Below are 22,932 nucleotides of genomic sequence, written 5' to 3' on the forward strand. Positions count from 1 at the left end.
AGCACCGTATCTCCATAAAATGTTAGTAGAGTTATTATTTTGAGCTGCTTTGCTGCTTCTGCTACTTGAGGGATTTAATGTTTTAAAGGAATGATGACAGAAAAATATCAGGGCATTTTAAAGTTTGTCATAAACTTAGGTTTGAGTTGAAGGTCGGTCAGAAGAACAGCGACCTATAACATAAATTCAACAGCATAAAAGAATGTTTGAAGTGATGGATTGCTGTTAAGTGATCAAAAATAAGTACCATCCTCAATCCCACTGAAATCTTTGAAGTGACCTTAAATGGTATAAGGCCTCCAGGAAACTTTTGAACTTGATCGATAAGCAGTGGAAGAGTGGCAGAAACTACCAGCAGACAGTAGTAAGAAGTTTCTATATGGCTACAATAAAAAACACCCTGGAGCTGTCATTGTTGACAAAAGTTATTCAAGCAAATAAAAGAGGACAGGTGTGAAAACACTGTGGGGTACATTTTATGCTTGATTTCGTTTCACAGATGAAAGGCTTTTTTGTCTTTTTTTTTAGAATGACTTTCGACATTTTATCAAGATACTCTGATTATATTTATCTGTAAGAACAGCACAACAGCCATCTTGTTTCTCCCAGAATTCTTTAAAGAATTTCAGAAGGTATTTTAGTTCCTGGGCTGCACGGTGGTGTGGTGGTCTCGCAGCAAGAGGTTTCCAGGTTAAATTCCAGGCTGGAGTTTGCATGTTCTCCCCATATATACATGGGTTCTCTCTGGGTAGTCCAGCTTCCTCCCACCGTCCAAAAACATGCATGTTAGGTTCACTGGTGACTCTAAGTTGTCCCTAGGAGTGAGTGTGAGCATGTGTGCGGTTGTTTGTCTCTATGTGGCCCTGTGATGGACTGGCGACCTTTCCAGGGTGTACCCCACCTCTCACCCAAAGACAGCTGGGATAGGCTCCAGCCCCCCCACAACCTGATCGACAGATTAAGCGGGTATAGAAGATGGATGGATTTTAGTTCCTGTGTTAGTCAAATTAAAGAACAAGGAAGAAATGTCCTCCTGTCCTGCCAAACTAAACTTACCAATGTTCACCTCATCATCTGTCTCTGCATCGCCTATGCACTCAAACTGGAACTCCTGCAAGGACTGGGAGAACTTCTGGACAGCAGCAGAAAGACCTGGAGGATAAGATCATTAGAGCATTAGATTGAGTGTGGCACATCTTCATCAGGCCCTGAAAACAGAAAGAATAAAATTCTACATAAGTCTTGAAGATAGTAAGTTTAATGTAACCTCCTTGGACTATTCACACACACTACGGCCAATCATTAAGAACTTATTAACAAGTGACACATTCCCCCTACAGGAACAGATTACTTTTTAACCTAAAGCTTTCCTTTCACCAAAACTATGGAAAAATTCCAATAAATGTCATTGTAGGGCCAACAAAATGTGCTCTAAATTGGTCTAATTTAAAATAATTCATATACACACTGTAGAGAAACAGAGGCAACTGATAGCATGGGATTTTTTAGCTGAAACTGTCCCCCCTGCCATTTTCTGTGTGGGCTCACCATGGCTCAAGTCCTGGAACCCAACAACTTAAATGGTTCACAAGCCTTGAGAGTAAAACTGAAGCAGACCAAAAGTGGCAGGGAGAAAAAAAAAACTCATTCAGTGGGTTGCCAACACCTGCTCTCAGTCTGTGTATCACGCTCTCATGCAGCTCAAACTGATCATGAGCCAAATATGCGGAGTCTCAAAGCCCCTCCTCTAAGATACAAAAGATACACGTTCAAAAGTTGCTAAACACGACAACCATTTCCCACATTTCAGCATCAACAAAGCTGTAAAAAGATAATGTAAAGCACAACATTTGTGCCCCATTAGACAAGCTCCTCCAGAAGTTTGTCTAGTAACACTTGACAGTATAAAGCACTGTTAGTTAATATAACTTAGAGGTATCTTAATAACATGTTCTATATGTGTTATTTACAGCATCATAAATATATTACTTCTAAATCATAAAAAAAACTTTAATTAAATGATTGAAAAGCATTCCAAAATTAAGTTTTACCGACTCACTAATTACATCAATGTCGAACCTTTAATGAGCTCTTCTGTTCCTTTGTTAGGATTATTGCATAGGATGTATTACTTTTTTTTAATTAGTAATGCCCTTTTTCACATTTAGATATGCTATTTTGTAGCATATCCCCCTGCTGACATAAAGCCATGCAAGTTAACAAGAAAACAAAGCTGAGACACACACAAAGAAACATTCTCCAAATAGGTACAATTTATAGTGAAGCACAAAAGCCCATTTTTAAGGCACACTTCTGAAAAATTTACTTTCCCAAGCTCTGCAGTGTTTATTCAAGAAAGATCAGGCTGATATGTGCTTGTTCTCCTGTGATCTGTCATGTAATAGGAAACAGGAAGTTGAGATGTTTGCAATTCTCTTTCCTGCCAATCAGTTCTCTTCTCTACCATCCTGCAGCTCTGTGTCACAGTGCTGCAACATAATGGTACCAGTATTCACACATTAGGCTGCTAATGTTAGCGTCTTAGCTCATTAGATAGCAATTGCTGACTTGGCATGTTGATATTCATGGATTATACATGCACTGACTTGGTCATTCATATTGTGTAGTTTAATTATTCTATTTTACAGAATATTTTACTAGGTTAAGGAAGGCGTGGATGCATGGGTAGGTGATGATTGAGCGACCTCCTTTGTCTTTTTTTGAGTGCTTTTTCTTAACATTGATGAAAAATGTCAGTTGGTAGGGGGAATTTAAAAAGACTTCGGTAAAGACAGCTGTGCTGTAATGAGAATTCAATGAAATCGACATCAAGTCTTGATGTGATTCAAGTTTTGTGACACTATAACTCCTCAAAAGACAGACTACAAAAGGCACTTTAGATCCTTTGCCCTGTGGATTCTTTCCGTTTTGTTTTATAAAAGCTAAATAAATGCAGACGACCCAGTGTTGTTTCATGACTCAGGAAGAAAGGGCCACAAAAGGGAATAATATTCCTGATTTCAGACTGTCAAACTCCCACTGACTTTTATGCAACAGCAGTTACATAAGTGACTGGAATATTGGCTTTAGCATGAGTCAATTGATCGAAATTCTTAGATCTGTCAAGCTCAATTAAGCCCAGATGAGCACTCCCACCTGAGTGTGAAAAGTGAAAGGGTGAAAAGCCTCAGAAAAATTCCAATTTTGTACACTCCTACTGCTCGATATAAATCTTTGATGTTTATTGCATTCCAGGAGTTTAGTTGCGATGAAATGTATTTTCCTCAGCTTGACTTTTCAAAACCTCTTAAAAAAGATGGAAAACTTCACTACCGCCTTTAATTCAAACACTGGAAAGAAATCTCAGAAATTGTTTTTCAGTTGTAAATTTGATCTTCAAAGCAAATAAATATAAACTCAAAATAATTTTCAATTAGTACTAATAGTGCTCACCTGCTTCTCTATTTGAAATGCTGAGCTTCCAAAGCATTACACTTAAAGAAACAATGGTTTGCAGTCCAAAAAAATAATCAGAGAATAAAAAGAAACATTTATTTCTATGCAGAGTTCCTGCAAAAATAGATCTATTGAAGTCAATTCTGTATTTATACTGTTGTGTATTTTTTTTAATCAAATATCATTGGAGGCTTAGTGTATTATCAGTCAAACCATATTTACAAGACTACAGCATGACAATCACAAACAAATCACTGCAGAATAGCTGAGCAAATATGATCTGTATTCACAAAGAACGGATTCAAGCTGTATTTAACAAGTTCTAAAACAAAGCTTAACCACTGCCCTCGTCCTACTGCTACATCCACTGGCAGCAGACTTGTAAGCTCCTCATCTGTTTGAAGCAAAGATCCTTGAGTTGTCTTTGAAAGCTTTTTATGTACACAGTTCTGAACCTTTGACTAAACAGCAATGCGTCAAAGTTGCCCAGCAACTCATTGTTGGTAGTAATTAGTGTAACATGATCATTTAAGAATTAGAGGAGCTTTAATCGTGTGAAACTCTATGAGGACAAAAAAAAGATTTGGTTTTCATTGCAGACACAACACCTGCATAAAATACAACACGTGTCTAATTTATGTCTTTTAAACACATGTTTACACTGTATATGAAGGAAAATAATGGTGTCAGTGACATTGTGAATAGATTGTTTATTTGTGATTATACCCTTACCAAGTAATTCTGACTCCAACCAAGTGATTTTTCACTGTTTTCCAAACACCAACCAGAAAGTGGAAATTTCTCTTCTTAATATGTTGTGTTTGCATGAAACCAAGGTACCCAGAAAAATGGGGTTCATGAAGGCAACAGTAGCTTGTAAAAAGAATGTATTTTAGACCAAACCATTTTAATCAACCCTTGATCTAACCCTAATACAGTATCGTTATTGTCTAAATCTAACCATGAGGTGATAAAAAAAAGTGAGCTGGCCTAAATCTCATGTCAAATGCTACGACCGTCCTTCCTCCTTATGATGCCTTAGTGTCTTCCTAACAAAGAGAACTGAGAATGACGTGAACTCTGATGTGGAAATGCTCATAAGAGCCATATTTCCCCTCTGCCACTTGTAGGGGCAATACTTTATGGAATGCCTTTATGAGCAGTACTGACGCAGCTGAACAAATTACGAATATGACCATTTCAGTTCAACAGCTTGTTGTCTCAATTCTAACTCGTCACATACTACTGCTAGTTCAAAAGCCCCTAGCATCACATTTTAATGCACAGGAAGCCCCTTCAGTGTCTGATTCTCAGGGAATCGCTCTAAAGTACACCATACATCAAAGTACACAGTAAATTCCCCCTTACCCTTCTATAGCGGTGACACAGAGTGCAAGTTTTTTGTAAGATTATGTAAGGGGAAGAGATACCAAACTAAGTCCAACGTTCTCACTGCTGTTTTTCACTTATTTTTTATTGTCTTTATTGTTACGTTTAGTCTTTATTTCGACTCTCTTCAATGGCAACTGTTGCCTTCTACTTTGCTAGACTTTGAAAGTACTTTTGAATATTTTGTAGCTAAAAGTTTTGCTCAGATTTTCCATGTTACTTTGGTTACCCGTCCTGAAATTGTTGTGTTATCCACACCTGAAAGGAACAATTTGGACGTAACCTCTGCGTTCGATGCACTAGGATCCTGACCTAGTGACTTTATGTGCCGAGTTGGGAGTGAGACTGGGTTGGTAAGTGTAATCAAAGTGAAAATAAATTGTCATGGACTTCATACCATACTAAATACAACAGTAAAATGAATTCTACTTTGTAACTTTAATATAAAGTCATAACCACTGAACTAAAGCATAGACAATAGATTTCCAGTGATGTGCATGAAAATAAGAGAAAATCAGTTCAGTTAAAAGGAAGTACAGCATATCTTTTTAAAGCAAAGGCCAAAGTAAACACTGCACTGATGTTTTTGCATCCGATCAAGTGCACTACTCACAAGTAATTTTATCTTTCATTTTGCAACTTATTCAAACCCATTTCATGCCTCAATTACCAGAAGGTCAGTGAATGGTCTGCTGGGATGAAAGTGGCCCATGTACAGTTTTAATAGTGGGTGAAACATAAGGCTTTTACCGTCACATAATTCAGTTGAATTAAAGACAAAACAAAATGGAGGTACTAAAGCAGCCTAACATTTGAGTTGTTAGTCATCACAATTTAAATGTGCATTTTTCTCATACCCACAATGACTTACTAATTGCTGCTTGCCTTTGTCTCTCCTCTCATCAAAACCCATATCTTCCCGTAAAACAACGTGGAATATATAAGAGCCTTGCCTTTAAAGTAGGAAATGCACAAAGTGGTACAGTGTACAGTGTGGGAACTGTGTTCATGTGATGGAAGACTCTTTAGTGACAGTAAAATAAAGGTGGAGGCTGTTGTAGATTATAATTTGTAAGGCAGATTCAAATATAAAGATGTTATTACATAGATTTTGCTGTATTGTCCCATATTGTCACCATATAGAGATCTCATATGCAACTGTTTTTATTAAAATTAATTAAAATCTAAATTACTAGGAGGAGTATTACATATCAACTTAAAAGACTAACCTCTGAATTTCCCATTTGTTTGACTAATTGGATGTTTGACAGTCCTCCAACCTATCAAGCTCACAACAATGGTTTTTCTTCAAAGGCATTCAAAAGTACAAAGCGACCTACAAACAAAATCAATGGCGTTATCTGCAAAGGACAATAGATTCCTTGGAAAACCTGATAAAAAAAGAATCATTTCTAGTTTTTCAGTGAATGTTTTTGTTTCCCTTTTAACTGTAAGTATTTTAGGAAGAAAATGACATTTACTCCACGAGCACAAATAAGGGTTTTGAGGACACATCTGGCCTATATTGGTAAGATGTATTATCTTCAGTATGTCTGACCACTTGAAAATGTTACAGACTCTAACCAGAGTGCCACTTTTCCAGAAGATATATTGTGTCATTGATGTGCTCCGATCATAAGCTGCAGATTTGAGATCAATACAGTGATGCTGTTGTCTGGCTGTCCTCGCAGGATCATCAATAATGGATGATCTTTTAGCTCTGGCCGACAGGCTGCACCTACACAAAGCAAACCTGCACTGCATTTAAATGGCTGTATTGTTTCCTCATAGCCACAAAAAGTGTACGAAAATAGGAGTTCAAATTTCAACAAAAGGGAATGTTATAATCTGATTATTGTTAAAATTTGTGTTAGAGTTATCAAAAGAGAGGCACGTGAGGTGACCCAATAATTCTTTCTTTAAATCAGACACTGTTTCTTAATTTTAAGAAACATTTAACATTCTTTTTTTTTTTTTTAAGAGACAGCTTAATATTTGTGGAAATGTGCAATTTTATTATTGATAATGAAATTCAGGTATCAGCTCGACACCATTTAGATTTTCAGTGGCCTCTCTAGATCTGCTTTTTCAAACATCAGGTTCATTCAGTTCACCTCATATGCCACAGTAAGTAGGGAAGATAATTTACTAGATCTCACCTGTTTCTATACTTCCTGGTTAATTCTTGTGATTTCAACAAAATTGTTTTGGCATTTATCAATTTACAGCTTCCATTATGCTGTAACATCAACCCCCTGCTGCTGCAGCACAAGCTTGTGCACACCTAACTTCTAGATCCCTAAGTAACTGTTCAATTCCTGTTTGGTGAGGTATTAAATCACCTGCGTTGGAAACAGAAAGCTGATGGTGATGGAACACTATTGCAGTATTGCTATTATAAGCACTGACCGAGTTGTTTGTTCCTGATGCACCCTCTGTATGCGCCTATTCCTTTTATATAATAATGATAATATCTAATCATTTGCAAAAACTAGTTAACCTAATTTTGCTTTATCCTCATCAGAAAAAAAGACACATTTTTGAAGCTTAGTAAAAAACTATGATTTTTGGTATAGCTTACACAACAGAACACAAAGTAAGCTTAGCTTATAAGAATCTTTTGCGACTATATAGTGATTTTATTGTCCATTTCATTATCCATGTAGCATATTCAAATTGGAGAAATGCATAAGAAAGACCTGACATAACCAGTTTGTATTCAATTTCTATTTATATGCATTATTTACTAAGATTGGGAATCGACATAAATGATGTTGGCCCTCCGCTCATTAACTGGGACTGCAGAAAATATTGCTGAAGCATTTACAAAGGAACCGCCTCACTTTAAGTGATCACAAGGCAGAACAGCAAAGATAAATGGAGAGAGAATCAGAATAAAGGAAGATAAATGAATGGCTTTCATTTTTAACCTTAGGGCAAAGCCGTAAAGACAGAGCAAGAGTAACATTTTCAAGGTTGTGCCTTTGCAAGTTTTAGTGGAAACAATTCGAACAAAAGTGTCCTAAAACTATTTTTAGGGTGTATTATCTCTTTATATGTCTATAATTACTGCTTTGTAATTATAGTGACTTGGCAGTAACAAATTATTACATGCCAAAAGTAAATCAATCCAGATAAATTAAAGGATGAGGCTGGTCTGTAAATACAGTTCAAACTTAATTATAGTGCAAAAAATAAATTGTGTACCTTTAGAATAAATTGGTCGCCATGGTACCCCTGACTTTTCATCTTACTCTAATACCTCTTCTCTGACAAGAGCAGGGATTTGTTGCATACTGTCTTCAGTGTGTGAAATATGCGGTGAAAAGGCTTTGCTCTTCAGGGGAGAAATAAGAAGAAAGTATGAGAAGCTTTGAATCTGTAGACGTTGAAAAGCAACATGAACATATAGAAATCTAAAGAGCTAATACATCAAAAGTGGCCAAAGCAAAAGAAGAAGAAAAACATTATTTTTTTAACTTCTGCCTCATTAACATACTTTTTTGTTTTAAAAATCTACCAAAATCTTTCATTAATACCTACATCACCCTCAGAAAACACTCCACCTTGCATGAAATTTTCTTCAAACAGTATTTGATGTGCCATCATGATTGCTTAAAGAGGTAACTTCGGTATGTTGTACGATCCTTTTGTGTAGGTTTTCATCAAAGAGTGGAGCTCCGACAGCCCATGAAAAGCATGACTGTTTGAAGGAGTTACCCCAGTTAGTGCCCAGCGAGAACGATATGAGAGAGAACTGTGGCTGTCAGTCACCTCACAGCAAACCCCCATGGGTACAACCTTTATCTCATCTCCAAGGAAACTGCATACTACCAGATTCCATCCACTGACAGCAGCAGACAAAACGCAGACAAGTCTACACGAAAGTCTGCAAGTGTCTTTTAGGATGACATAGTGCATCCTCATTTAAGAATCTACGAGGCCACGAACTGAAGACAGGGACCAAGTTATAACTCAAATATTGTGGGGATTTCTAGAAGGGCTGAATTTAAGGATGGAATTAAACAGAGCCAAACAGATGCACTCTCATTAAAAGACAGACACAGAGACAGAGCTAGCGTCCTCTCAAGCAGCAAATCTAATGCTAGCTGTCATGCTAGCAGGAGAATTTCAGCTAAAAAAAAAAAGTTTTTTGCTTTAGTAGCAAAAAAGACATACAATGTCTTTGGAACTTGTCAGCAGTCACTGCCACATTTTTGTAGTAAGATTACAAAATTATACCGTCTTCTAATGCATGAGGTGGTTTATTCTTCCTAGTAGACTCACTTTCACAGGTTTGCACCTTCTCAACAAACATAAAAAATTCATATTTTAGCATATGGCGACACGATGGAACAGTGGTATGAATAAGAAACAATGTGGCCTCGTAACAAGAGGTCTCTGTGTTCTACCTCAGCGGTCCACAGGGGCCTCCTTGTGTAGAGTTTGTATGTTCTCACTGGTTTGCTAAATCAGTGCATCACAGATTCTAAATTAGCAGCAGGTGTGACCATGCACGGTTGTTTAACTCTTTGTTTTGGGCCCTGGAGTCATGAGCGACCCGTCAATTAACTTGCAGAATGTCAGCTGGGATTGGATTAAGCCCTAAATGTTGCATTTAAAAGTCTGGTGGTCAAAAGTTCTGTTCCTACGATTTAAAAGTCAACAGAAAATCTCCAAAGGATATCATAATAATGACAAAGATTAAACATTCTTTTCAACAACTTAAATAACAGTGATGTAGCCATTCTGTTTTGTTCAGTTTTAGTGGAGTGGACACATCTACTGGCTTAATGCTGGGGCTTATTCATAATCAATGACAGGAAAGGAAAGGTGATGCATAGCTTTGTAAGTACTCAGACTCCTGAAGCCTAGTGGCCACAATTAGGAGACCGACATGATCATTTATCAAATATGACCTTCACAGAAAAGTTGTGAGAAGACAACCTTTCATGAATCTTCACCACAAAATTTAGTGCATGAAACTGCAAATCAACATCTAAACAAGCCTGAAGTCATAGAACATTTTGGCTGTGATGGGAATAGGGACCTCTGTGTGCAGCATTTCACCACAAGAACACAACTTCAACTGTTTAACAGCTTCAGGGGATGTATTAACACTGCTTTGGGCTTGTTTTCCAACCACTGACATGAGGCGCATTTAAATGGTATAAGAAAGAACCTGTTAAATACCTATTGTATATCAGCAATCATCCCACAGTTAGTAAAAAAGCTGATGAAAAAAAAATCATTAGGGGCAAACAAGGTTTTGATATGGCTTCCACTATCCTGGACCAAAATGTAATTGAAAATCTATGGATATGTCCCACTGCGGTGAGGTCAACTGGGTTTGTTTTGTCATGTCTTGTCATTTCCTGTTTTATTTTGAAACAGTAACTCCCCTTTCGTTTCAGGTCACTTTCGCTTCCTCGTGTGCCCCAGTCTGATTGTCTGCTAAATGTTTCCACCTGTTACCTGTCACCCTGTGCATAAGAGTGTGTGTCTCCCTTAGTCCTGTGCCAGTGTGTTTGTTTTTGTCCTTGTATTCATGCGTCCACTCTGGCCTTACCATAGATTTACCACAGCCTTGATCATAGCAGCCATTTGTGTTTTGCTCCATTTCCTCCAAGAGAGTGGTTTTGATTTGTAAGTTTTATACCGTAGATTTGATTAAGAAAGTTAAAGATTTCATAGCCTTTTGTTTCCTCCGTGTGGAGTAATTTTTTTTTTGTTTGCTTACCTTTGCTTACCTTTCATAGATTAATGTCTCCAGTTTTTTGTTGTTTGACTTTTTCCTCCGTAGCGACAGGGATTACAAGTTATTGTGTTTTCCTCCTTATAGTGGAGCGAATATTATTTGGGTATTTTTCATAGCCACACTTCTTCCTTTTTTGGATGAAGTGTGTTAGGAATAATTTTCATAGCCTGTATTTATTTCTGTCTTGGAGACTTTAACCATTGTCTTTCAATAAAGACTGTTCTTTGAAAAACCCTGCATCTGCGTCCTGTGTCCAGCCTGGTTGTGACAGAATAGATGTTGAAAAAAAGCCCTGCATGAAGAATTAGACAAATATTTACATGTCACTGTTCATAAAATTTGAAAAAAGTTACATAAAGACATTATTATTGTGCTGTGTGTTCATTTGTGTTGTGTTGTATCATTGTTTTCACCTAAAATCACCTCGGGTACATCAAATACTATCACTTTGTTATCTCAGAAACGCATTACAAATGAGAAGGTGGCATATAATAATCTGAATTGTATTTAGTTACTTGTAACGTGAGAAAATGCCTCTGAGGGTGGACAAAGCCTTTTGGAAAGGACATACTATAGGTAATAACATTCAATAATAAAATTTTTACAAATACTACACTTTAGAAGGAAAAATAGTGGTACAAACATTATCAAACAAGCAGAAGAGTTTGCCCTGTGATTTCAGTGTATGGTGTAGTCTGTGACTAAAACTACATCTTTCTAGTTACTGTTGATCAATGTCGCACTTTGGCTTTGACATATTTTAGCTCATCCGTTCAAACAGCTTCAGCTCATGGATGCCTTTCCACACATGAACTGCTCGCTTTACGTCCTTCCACAAAATTCCAACTGAATTAAGGTCTCATGACTTAGACTTGGTCATTCAAGTACATTAACTTTATTCCTCTGAAACCAGTCTGGTTTCAGTAGAATGACTTGTGGGCTTTTTGCCTTTCTGCTTGACCCACTTTCTGTTGAGATTCAATTCATAATCAGATCTTGACATTTTCCTTTAACTGGCTGGTATAATTCTGAATTCTAATAGTTTGTAAAATGTCTTATTGGTGCTGGGCAAAGGGATAAGGTCATTAAGCTGGAATGCAGTGTTTTCCTCTCTCCAAACATGCTTTTCATTTAACACACAACTTTGTTCCTGGACTATAAAATAAGTTTATCTCATATTTGCTGAAGCTCTGACAGTGGTCTGACACTAATGCATAAGACAGACAATGTCCAAAAATGTGCCAGGAGGAACCTTTAACTGCCGTCAATCAGTGCCACTTTTACAGCTGCTATGGTAACCAGCCCGCAGGAATACTTCTTTTCCAAGGAGGAGCTCTGGAAACATAGATGAATTTTCAAGCTAACTCTATCTTCCAGTTCTGGATTAAAACCAGAAGGTCAATTTTGTTCTCAACTTTCCACCAAGGAAAAAAAAGTCAAGCCTTTTAGCTTGTCCACATGGGCTGCAGAAAGGCAGCAATGCTCCTAAAGGACAGCAGATACCTTTCAGGGTTCCGGATGCTGCCATTTAAACCTATTAAATCATGTACTCAATCATTAGAAATGTGTAGGAGAGGCCTTTAGTTTCTTAGAAGACACCCTTGTTTTTGTTGGGACGATTTAGACAATTACTCACTTTGATCTTGGAATGATATTTGTTGATCTGGGGAAGGTAGCCATGTTTTTTTAGCGCACAATCTGCAGACTGGTGGAGTCAAACCTCTCTGGAGATGTCATGGTTTCCTTTAATAGCCAGATGAGCAACAACAAATCTTTTTGAGCTCTGGAAATAATTCACAACACTTCCAAAAGTGTGTTGTGAAGCTTAGACTCAGGTAGACTTCGGTTCTTGGAATAAAACATGGCACCTATGCACCTAAATATATTCCACTGACTGAAAAACACCCAAATACAATTCTATATTCAACTGCTTGCAAATGAAAGAGGTTAATGTATTTTCTTCTACGTCTAGTTGATTGGTTTCGACAACCCGCGACCCTGAGTTGGATAAAGCGGGTACAGAAAATGGATGGATGGATTCTACTTTTAGAGCTCTGCAGAAATAAGGGCTTACTATCACAAACTTTCACCACCACTGTTAACCACTAAATTATTATGAAAAATACAAAAAGTGTGTTAGAAAAATATCCTTCTGAATACTTCAGTGTCATCAGTGTGGTGCACTTAACACACTCATTTTTAAAAGTAATTACAAGGCAACATCTTTGTTGATCTTCCACTTCTCTGAATATTTCTCATTGGTTTGAATGAATTCTTTTAGCTCAAATTAGAGCACAAAAGAATTTGAAACCTTTCTTCGCCTGCATAAATGTGTTTCATTAAAAAAAGCAACACTCATATAACTTTAGCCTTTGTTGGCCACACATTTACACTTCTGTTTAAATGACTCAAAAATAATTCACAGTGTTCTGTGTAACATTTACAGATTACCAAACTTTAAAATTCATCTTTGTTATTTAGTGAGGGAATGAGAAATAAAGTGCACTTGTTTGTCTGAGGCAGCTCACGGTGTGCCTGTACCTCCACAAGGCAGTGAGAAACAGCACAGCTACTTTATCTTGTCAGTGATACACTGCTGATTTCAGATGAGAGGGCCTTCAAAGGGGAGAGCCTCAATGCCCCCAGCTTAATGAGAGATGGGGAGATCTCTTTGATGCAACAGTAGGGTGCATTGTGCCACTTTGATTCCATTTGGAAGGATTGTAACTTTGGAGCGGCCCTTCAGGTAAGGCCTTTTCCACCTGCTTACTTTTGCGACTGCCTGTCAGTCGCTCAGCAGGGAAGGGAGTGCTTCTGTGTGATGAGAGCTAGCAGACAGACCCTTGCACTCAAGTGGCATACAGAAAGTTTTCAACTGCTGGAAACAAAGCCTTACATCTCCACACTCACTTCTTTAGCAATAACTTTTTACAAATTCTTACATAAATCAATTTGGCTGGAAAAAAAGCATGAATGGAAAAGATTGCAAAATAAGATCATCTAAGTGGTACAGGGCTGATATGCAGAATACTTTACTGTTAAAATGCTTATGGGTGATCACATAGGATGCTTTATAACAACTGTCACTGCTTAAAACAAAAGCAGAGGTTTAGATACTTAAGAATCATGACTTAAAAAGATACATTAACTTCAGGAGAAAGTGAATGAATCCTATTAGGAACACATTCTATTAGGAATGTGTTACAGGTGATCAGATAATTATATGGAGAAATTTATGTTCTCAAAAGTATATCGTTTCAGCTAGCTTAGTGGCTGAAAACAACTGAAAAAACAGAAGTTCCTCACACTGGGTCTTTTATATGAAGCTGATGCAATGCTACAGTCTATTCTGAAGCTCTACAGAAAAAGACCCGAGTTATTACCCCTTTAAGTCTGTCGGAATGAAAAAAGCCAGGCATGCCAGCCTCAACCATTTATCACCAAGTCTACAGCCTTTAGAGCTCAGAAATTTCCTTTCAGAAGACACACTGACAACATATTCCAAAAATAACTCACTGCCCTAAGGGGGGAAAAAGTAACAACAGTTTGCAAAGGACTTTCTCCAAATTTCCCAAAAACCTTTGCTACAAAAGTAATTCAGGAGGGCACGTTTGATCTGATCTGATCCTTTGGCTTCTTGGTTTAATGTTGAACTCTACCTTTTGTTTTCAGTCACTGCTTAGTTTTACACATATAAACCAGATGGTTAGCTTTAGGCATTAAAACTTGTTGATTGGGTTCAGGAAAGCATCATAGCTTGCATCTAAATAGATCTTCTCACATCACCTACTCTACATCAGAGTCCCACCCCATCTGTAAAAGGAAAGAATGTGGCAAATACATTAGTTTGAAAGCTGTGCTGGGCTTTGCGTTATGCATGTTTACTTGCACGGATGAATTTATTTTCTCCCATGCCAATTTCAGATTCTACAATAAGATCAGGCTGCACAGATGAAAGTTTGTCAGGATACCTTTATGACACATTTCCATGCACAAGGTACCCTTTACCAAAACTGTACAACATAGAAGGTAGTTTGCAATACTGTCAGAAGTCAATATCTACAATATCTGACATAAAGCCCATGAGACACGCAGAAGAAACTATGTCTGATGAAGATTTCATTGTCATGCAACTTGGCTGTTGGGACATGGAAAATGAGAAAGCAGCTTTCTGCAGATGGGGAAAATATTCCATCTAAAACATATGTAGCTTTGTCAAAGAGTGCATTTTATTCAGAACTACGACGTCTTAGCAGTCAATTATATTGCCAAAAAACCTAACCAAGCAGTTTTTCGGGGCCAACCAGAATCACTGAGCAACAGCAACAGAAAATTACAAAGGTAAAACAGGATCAACATTTACATGAATAATAAACCCTAAACAAGTCAAGCTAAAGAAAGTGAATTCATGGCCCTTCGGTTTTAAAAAGCAACAAATGTGCCACCTTACAGTGCTAGCTTCAGAATGGTTACAGACAGAATAAAAGCAAAGCTCTTCAGAACAGACCTCAGACTGAAGTCTAACACATTTCCCTGCCCAGTCTGAGGAAGAGCAGTATTTAGGAATACAACGTCTAATCCTTTTATCAAAGTCTGTCCACAAAAATATGTCTGCCCCTTGCAGTGCTGCATGAGCTGCGCTTGCCGCTTCACTCTGGATTATTGTTTAACAAGTCACAAAATGTCCCCCTGTGTTTCATTTCCATTTCATGAGTTAAAATTTATCAAAGTAGTCTAAGCATCAATACATGTAGATATCAATATAAATGCTATAATCCCACAACACACAGTCGGCCTTAGTCACAGTCGGACAGGCACAGACTCTGAGAAGACACAAACACACACCCACACGGTGAAACAGAATGATGTCAGGCCAAATGCTATCTGAGGGAGGATGGGGGATGGTTATACAAGCATGTTTACAGGACATTTCCTGTGGCTGAGCCTTGGGAGCATCATCTGTCCTCAGACAAACAAACACAAGAGTTCCCAAAGCTGAACGCTATTGTCAAATACTTTTCGAAAACAAAAAAAAAATACACGTCATGTTTATTTTTGATAAATAAATGTCACTAACTGCATCTATATCAAATTCCACAAATCCCCTGGAATCATGCAGTCACATTTGGAACAAGGAAAGATGCTGTTTACAGTCTTGCTAAATACTGTAGTTTTTACAGTAACGACCCCGTGCGTGTCAGCCATTCATTAGTGCATGCATCCCAGGAAGGAAGCATCATTCCACTGTATTGGTGGCAGGGTCGCTGTCAAGTAGCATAACGATAGGTTGACTTCTGGTTTAGACAAAGAAAACTGTCTGAATTATTACAAAACATTACAAGTTATGCAGAATAAATGTCTGCCTAAATTTTTTAAACTCTGGAGGTTTGGAAACTAAGAGTATTACAGCAACATTACAGTCAAGGTCTGCATAAATTCCTTAAAGTGCATCCCTGCCCTGCTTACTGTATGTGCACAGAACAGGCAGTCGGTTCTTTGTACAAATTATGCATGAAGGACACAAGTATCACCAAAAGGCTGCGTGCTCGAGTTTAAGCAAGTCTCGAAGGATTCCCTCACCACACAGGGAACTAGTCTTTGTACACATTTATCAATATCATAGGAAGATTTTAATAGATCACGCAATAATAATTTGTGGTTCATTTAATGATTTCATTTTTAACAATGTCTCTCTCCTTTTGGTCATCAAAGAAAAAAACTATTTAAACATATGGATGGAACATCAGGGCTTCCTAAAGTCCAGTATCGGTAGCTTTCCCCTCAGTGTACAAACTCAAAGGCAGGCCAGTTACGTAATTCAGTAACATTGTGGAAAAAAAGGCCAAATAAACCAATGTCTGGAGAAAAAGGTCAAACACTTAACAAGTCAAACAGCAATAAAAAAAATTATCTTCAAAGCAGAGCAGTCAATCTATGCTTAAAAGGCCAACGGATATTGGACACACTGGTTAGGATGGAGACTACAAACAGGATCCCACAGTGGTCTGCCTTTGATTGATCTGAGTAATAATACTTGATGAGATGCTACTCAAATGCAATGGATGAGGTACAAGCTATTAATCTTGGGGCAACAGTTTGTCATCATGAGAAGTATGTTTACTTGCTTTATTTCAGAGACTTCAGTGAAAAGATTGATAACGACTGTAGAAATTAAGCTAAAATAAGCAGCTAAAACAAGGAAACTAATTTCGTGAGCCTGACCTCATCAGAAAAATAAAAGCACTGATTGTTTAAGGGGATTTCGACTACCCATGTTTATGTAGGCAGCACTTGCTGATGTTTGAAAAAGAGCATGAAATGTGCATGTTTAGTTTTTTTCACAACTTCTATTCTCAAACAACGGATCAAAAATCAGTCTTTCAACTTTGAGACAACATCAAGATTCCTTCTTACCGCTATCACGCCCCCTATTTTGTTGATGCGATGCTTTGAATATGTTTAAAATATGTATAGTGCCATATTTTAATTTTTGGAGTAATAAATGTGCTGTCACCAGTGGGGGAAACACTTGAATCCTTTACTGTATCCTACCAACAATGCACACAGGCAGCTGAACTGGCTTCCATTGTTAGAAAAGACATTTAGCACAAGCAGCTACAGAAACACAGCAAAGATAGAACCTGACAAGCAGAAAGTGAATTAGAGCAGGCATGCATGCAGCTGCTATTAACAACACAATGATGAGTTCTGTTGTTTTTAAAGATGTTCAAGATTTAATAAAAAAGAATGGTAACAATGGACCAATCTCCACAAAACGTGCCAATGGGTCATAGGTTCATTCAGGTCGGACCGAATAAAAACAGGTGACACTTTAGATGCTTATACACTGCTTTTGGTTTTAAAGGTGTCATATTTTTAACAATTTGACACAATTTCCTGAGGCGTTCTTGAGATGTATGACACAGGCTTTAGACAAAATGCCTGCGAGATTAAGCACAGTGTGTTTTGTCTTCGCCCTGTTTTGAGCTCTTGTTTTGAACAGTCTGTTTTGGGGGGTGGAGAATTAGCAAGTGCTAAATCTGCCCTTTTGACGAGGTCAGCAGCTACCTGGCAGCCAATAGTTAAAACTTCTGGGTATAGAGACGTTCCCTCTCAGTGAGATACCCATAATTACTCCAACATAACACTGCAATCTCTCCTCCTTTATCTTTGACTCTGCCTGTTGTTACTCACTGCTCAAATAATCTGAATGCCAGGTAGTGAGGAGTCCTGCAGCCATGTCTTGGTGAAGCACTGCCTTCATAATAACCCACTATGCCCTCGGCATCACTCCGTGCTTGTCCATTTTGTTTGACAAGGATCTTAAATTCCCCATGACAACTGAGAGTAAAATATTTACTTTTTATTTAACTTCCTCTTTGTTCTCCATTTTGCTTTGGCACTACATGCTCGATGTCTTTTCTTGAACTTGTCTGGATTTGGATTGAAACAAAGACAAAGATGATACGACCAGAGCAACACCTGCCACCAGCGTAGTGCCTATGTATAACGAAGCCTTTCTGCAATGGTAATCAAATAATCAACATCATTTACTAATTTATATAGAAATACTAAATGAAAAATTCTAAGATGCATATTGTGATTAACTGTGTCAGACTTTGGTGACTCCTTTCTCATTCCCTTATTCTCTTACAATTTAAATGTCACCATATGGATTTCATAGTTAAAACATCCTTTTGTAAAACCTTGTGGCCTAATGCCTCCTGAAAAACTGTCCTACCTCCTAATTACTTCTCTCTTATATGTGGTTTCTCCCACCCCAACTCAAAATGGGATAATTAGTGCCTTTAGTGTCCAATTACCACAGTCAGCTGCAGGGTTTAAAAAGAACCAGCAGTTGTTATCTACACCAGGTGTGAACAGTGACTGGTGAAGATACCTACAGCACCTGCGATAAGATCTTACTAACCAAATTCTTACCAACAAATAAATTCATGATCACATATTGTGGAGGCAAAAAATGTGTTAGTTCTCTTGTTTGGAGGAATTTAAAAAAATCACAAAAAAAAGTTACTTTAAATAATGATCGGTTGTTTTTACTCAACAACAGATTTCTTACTAAGTGCAATGAACAGAAAAAGAGCAACAGCTTTTAAACTAACAACAGTTCTACATATGCCTCGCGGGTAGGTTGTTTCAAGCATTGCAAAACTTGCCACAATTCTATTATTTTTTTAATGGGTGTAAAAATCTGCAAACACCTGCCAACATCTGGCTTTTGAGTGCAACGTGCACATGTTTAATCGGCAGTCCAGTCGACCAGGCCTGTGTGAAATGACTGCAGTCAACATGGGCTTTAATAGGCCCCAGCTTGACTCGACATCAATAAGAACACAACACCTGTGTGCACACACTAATTTTCGCTGAGGGTGCTTCATGACCACAAAAATGGGCACAGCTCACTTTTGAAACACACATCCACTGACTGCCTCACCTGGAAGCTCTGAAACTGAAAGCAGCAACTTGTGGACTTGTTTTTTTCTTTCTTTTTTTATCTTATTTAGTCATGCTGTCTGGGGGCGGACATCTGAGGTCCAAGCAAAATTAGTAAGCTAGCCCAATTATCTCAGACAGAGAAACACCGCCCTAAAGGATCCAAAGTAGTACCGTACTTTCATGTTGTCTTAGTGACATGCCCATTCTCTGGGAGGTAGAGGAGTACTGGACTGGTAAATGTAGCCTTGATGGCAATGATGAGAAACCTGCTACTACCAGGCTTGGTTTGTTTTTAGATGATGTACTCACATTTAAAAATGGGATTTTGGTATAAAAATGATATTGGAGTGATCAGTATCTGAGTGTAATCTCAAACTTACTGCACAATGTGAGGTCAGGACTCTATGGGAGCTGATGAATTGCATCGATCTTGTTCTACCTTCAGCTGGTGATGTTTCTTTTTGACTGTAGTTGCATGTTTGGCAGTGCTGTCATATTGTAGAATATACTTCATTAACCCCCAGGTAAAACTATTTCCATTTGATAAGATGGATAAGAATTTGAGCACATAAATGGCCAAAAACAAAAGTACTGTTAAAAAGTATTGCCCAGCAAAAAAGATACATTTCCGATTATTTAGCAATTGGCTATATATATGTAGCTGGAAACTATATCCCTGACAAAAGCTGTTGATGCGATTAAAGATGAGCCAGCTAATTAGCCATCCTAATAAGAAAAAATGGCTGCTTTTTAATAAAACCTCCAGCAACAATACAGGGCCTATGTCAGCTGTTCAATAGTTTGGAATTTGCCTCCAGTACTTTGCCACAGAAAACAAGACAGTCACCATTTATCAACAAATCAAGATCTGATCCTGTTTTTATACTCAAGTTATAAAGCAACGATCTGCAGACAGTACAGTCAAATTTCATGATACTTTTGGAACATTTGCTTATGCTATGTGATAAATTCTACAACAGAGTTACTAAAGAGCAGCATTTCTAATCTCCTAAATATCTTAAAATACATGACTGACAACCAATGCACATCCCAAACACAAGTATAGTACAAATACAGTACCGTAGTTAGACACGACATAGCCTCAGCATGTGTAGAACTATTTTACAAGTAATGTATTAACAAGCTGGCTCAATTCTGAAACATGGGATGATTACTACTATGGGACACAAATAGTCTATTAAATATCTTCCAGTAATGTCCCCACTTATGCCCGGTCATAAAGGGTCATAAACCCCGAAGACATCCTGAGCTAAAAACCATAAATAATTTATTTCCATCTTCACACTTCCTGCAGCCTTTCCCAACCCTTGATTGAGACTGGATTTTCCAGTTAAAGGAACAAACCGCAGATCAGTACAAGTGAAATGCAAATACAACCCCAAATTACCTCCAGCCACCTTTAAAGTAGCTTCACAAAGTAGCAAAGCAAATTTGAAGCTAACTTTTGAAATGCTACATCATAGAACATATGTGTCAAACTTATTTTCTTAACTCTGTTTAGGTTGAATTAACAATGCTGTGATGTTCATTCAGCAGCTGCCAGTAGAGGCTAAGGTGTGCTTGGCTACAATAAAAGAGAAGTACATGGGCACCCAAATTTGACTCAAACAAAACCCGTCACCTTGGCCAAACATGAGAGGAAAATGAAGAGATTTTTAGAAATTCTTTTAAATTGAGATTGTTGTTTTTATTCTTTCATGTATGCCAACATGAAATGAGTTAATGATCGTTCATGTGATCCGTTGTCACATGAGTCACATGAGTTGATTTGTGTTCAGGGTTTCCATCTTACCACAGACTCCACAACTTTTTGAAGGTCAAATCTATCAATTATTTTCAAAAGTGCAACTTCAAAATGCACATAAAAAACAATGACTAAAACATACTTACTAATAGATGGACATTCATCATTTATTGCATCTAACTTCTCTATTTTAACTTCAGTTTTAAGAGACCTAGAGAAACATGAACTGCATGGGAGGGATTCAAGCTGAGCTTTACCTATGCAGTTTTTCACCATCAATAATCCAATCAAAGCTATCAAAGTCTCATATCCCTTGCCACTGACTTAAATGGTTGGTACAACCTGGAGTGTTAAGGTCTTATTTGGTATTAAACCCTTTGCATGGGCCTCTGACATGCTGGTACAAAGTATCCTCACAGCCATTAATAAAACATTCAGCAGGGTATTCTTGTCCAGCAGACGCACCCACTGACAGAACTGTTTCCATGCGATAAAAGATATGAAATAGCTCCTCAGTTCTGTTATTAATCAAAAGTACCTGTAGAACTGAAAAAGTGAATGAAACAATCCAATGTCTTATCATGACAGGGTTGAGTTCTTTAAAGTAAGAAAAGTAAATAATCTGTATAAATAAGTAAACTGATAAGATGTGCATCTGTCATTCTTTAACAAAGTTCTGAAGAGCTTCAAAAGTCATAAATGATTGTCTTTCTCATTCTTCAGTGCTCAAACTAATGTTTAGTGGATGCAATGTCAGGAGGAAAATCCATGAGTCAGCACTCCTTGGTCTTCTTCGGTGTTCAGATAGTTCTTCAAAGCTTCAAGGTGTACTTAAGCTCATTATGCTGATGCTGTACACGTTTTTCTCCACAAAGATGCAAACAAGAGGGAGCAGAATGTCTCTGAAAAATGGAGTGTTACTTTTACTTGGTTCAAAGGGAGCCAGTTCAGGCCATGTGACTAGCTTCAGAATAGCTCAAAACTCCTCCAGACTTAAAGATTCTCATCACATTTCATCGAAGGTTTGATACTCTGCAGTGTCATTCTCTTTGCTGTTTGTCTCCTCAATGCACCTTATGTCACTCGCACACATCTAAAACTGGGATTCATCAGTAAATGTAACTTCCTTCCACTGTAAAATGCTAGTAAGTCTTAGTCCACTCCAAAGCTTTGGCCTTGATTTCTTTTCTGGGAGGTGGGAGACTTCAGTGTATCCTCTGAAACCAAAACCAGACGGTTTTGTTTTTTTTTGGTATTATTACTTCTTTGATTCAAAAGAAATGGTGTTGCCAAGCAACTGCACGCTCAGTGTTTACACCATGGACCACCTCATTAAGTCGAAGCTGGCCAGCATGGCGACCAGAAAAAGAACAATATGCATCTGTGCATAAATGAGGAAGAGGGCACACGGAGGCAAGAGGAAGAAATAATAGAAACGAGATGGATCCAAACAACAAAGACAGATAGAGAGTAGGAAATATGAGCTATATCTCCATCATCATGAGCATTGCAAGATCGCTGGACAACAGCCCTGGTGAGGAAATAAATGTAATCTATCGCAGAGGCGTCGCTGCAAGAAGATACTTCTGTGGGACAATACATCTCACAATCCATTTAAACTAAATTGGATATTTTTACATGCCCTCTTTTCTGTTATTTATATCTAAGGCTGCAACAATGTGCCAATGATTATGTAATTTTTTTCAGTTTCATTACCGGTAATTTACATAGCATACATCAATGCATTGCATTGCTTACATCAATACCCTCTCAAATCTTCCAAATTGTGGGAATTCGTTTTAAACAGAGACCTCATGATATGGTGCTCTGCACTCACCACACACAAATATCGAAAACGGAAACATCTTGGAGCTCTCAGGCCTCAAAACAAAGAGCCAGCAGCATAAGCATTTATTACTGTGTGTTATACCTGATTGTTAGTTGGTATCCGTACGTGGGAGACGTCATTTCACGGTTATTACAGTGTTTAAAACCAAGATCTCAAGTAAGAATGGCAAAGCCACAGCTTTCGATCACATTTGCAAGATGTAGTGAGTTAGTTTATGTAGACGAGGGCTCTGCAGTGACTTAGATTTGAATTTAGCTT

The 22,932-nt window shown here is 37.9% G+C and overlaps 1 protein-coding gene across 2 annotated transcripts in view; it reads right to left on the reverse strand.

Annotated features, from left to right (window-relative positions):
* Positions 1-22,932, reverse strand: part of LOC140313973 (rho GTPase-activating protein 42) — a 65,201-nt gene that overhangs the window by 38,366 nt on the left and 3,903 nt on the right. For both annotated transcript variants that reach the window (XM_072391974.1, XM_072391973.1), the window contains exon 2: positions 1,057-1,152. In XM_072391974.1, the coding sequence (XP_072248075.1) occupies positions 1,057-1,152 (96 nt within the window). The remainder of the gene's footprint in view (positions 1-1,056; positions 1,153-22,932) is intronic.

This window comes from Leuresthes tenuis, unplaced genomic scaffold (genome assembly GCF_036924035.1).
Source record: "Leuresthes tenuis unplaced genomic scaffold, fLeuTen1.0.hap1 SCAF_9, whole genome shotgun sequence".
Lineage (NCBI taxonomy): Eukaryota > Metazoa > Chordata > Actinopteri > Atheriniformes > Atherinopsidae > Leuresthes > Leuresthes tenuis.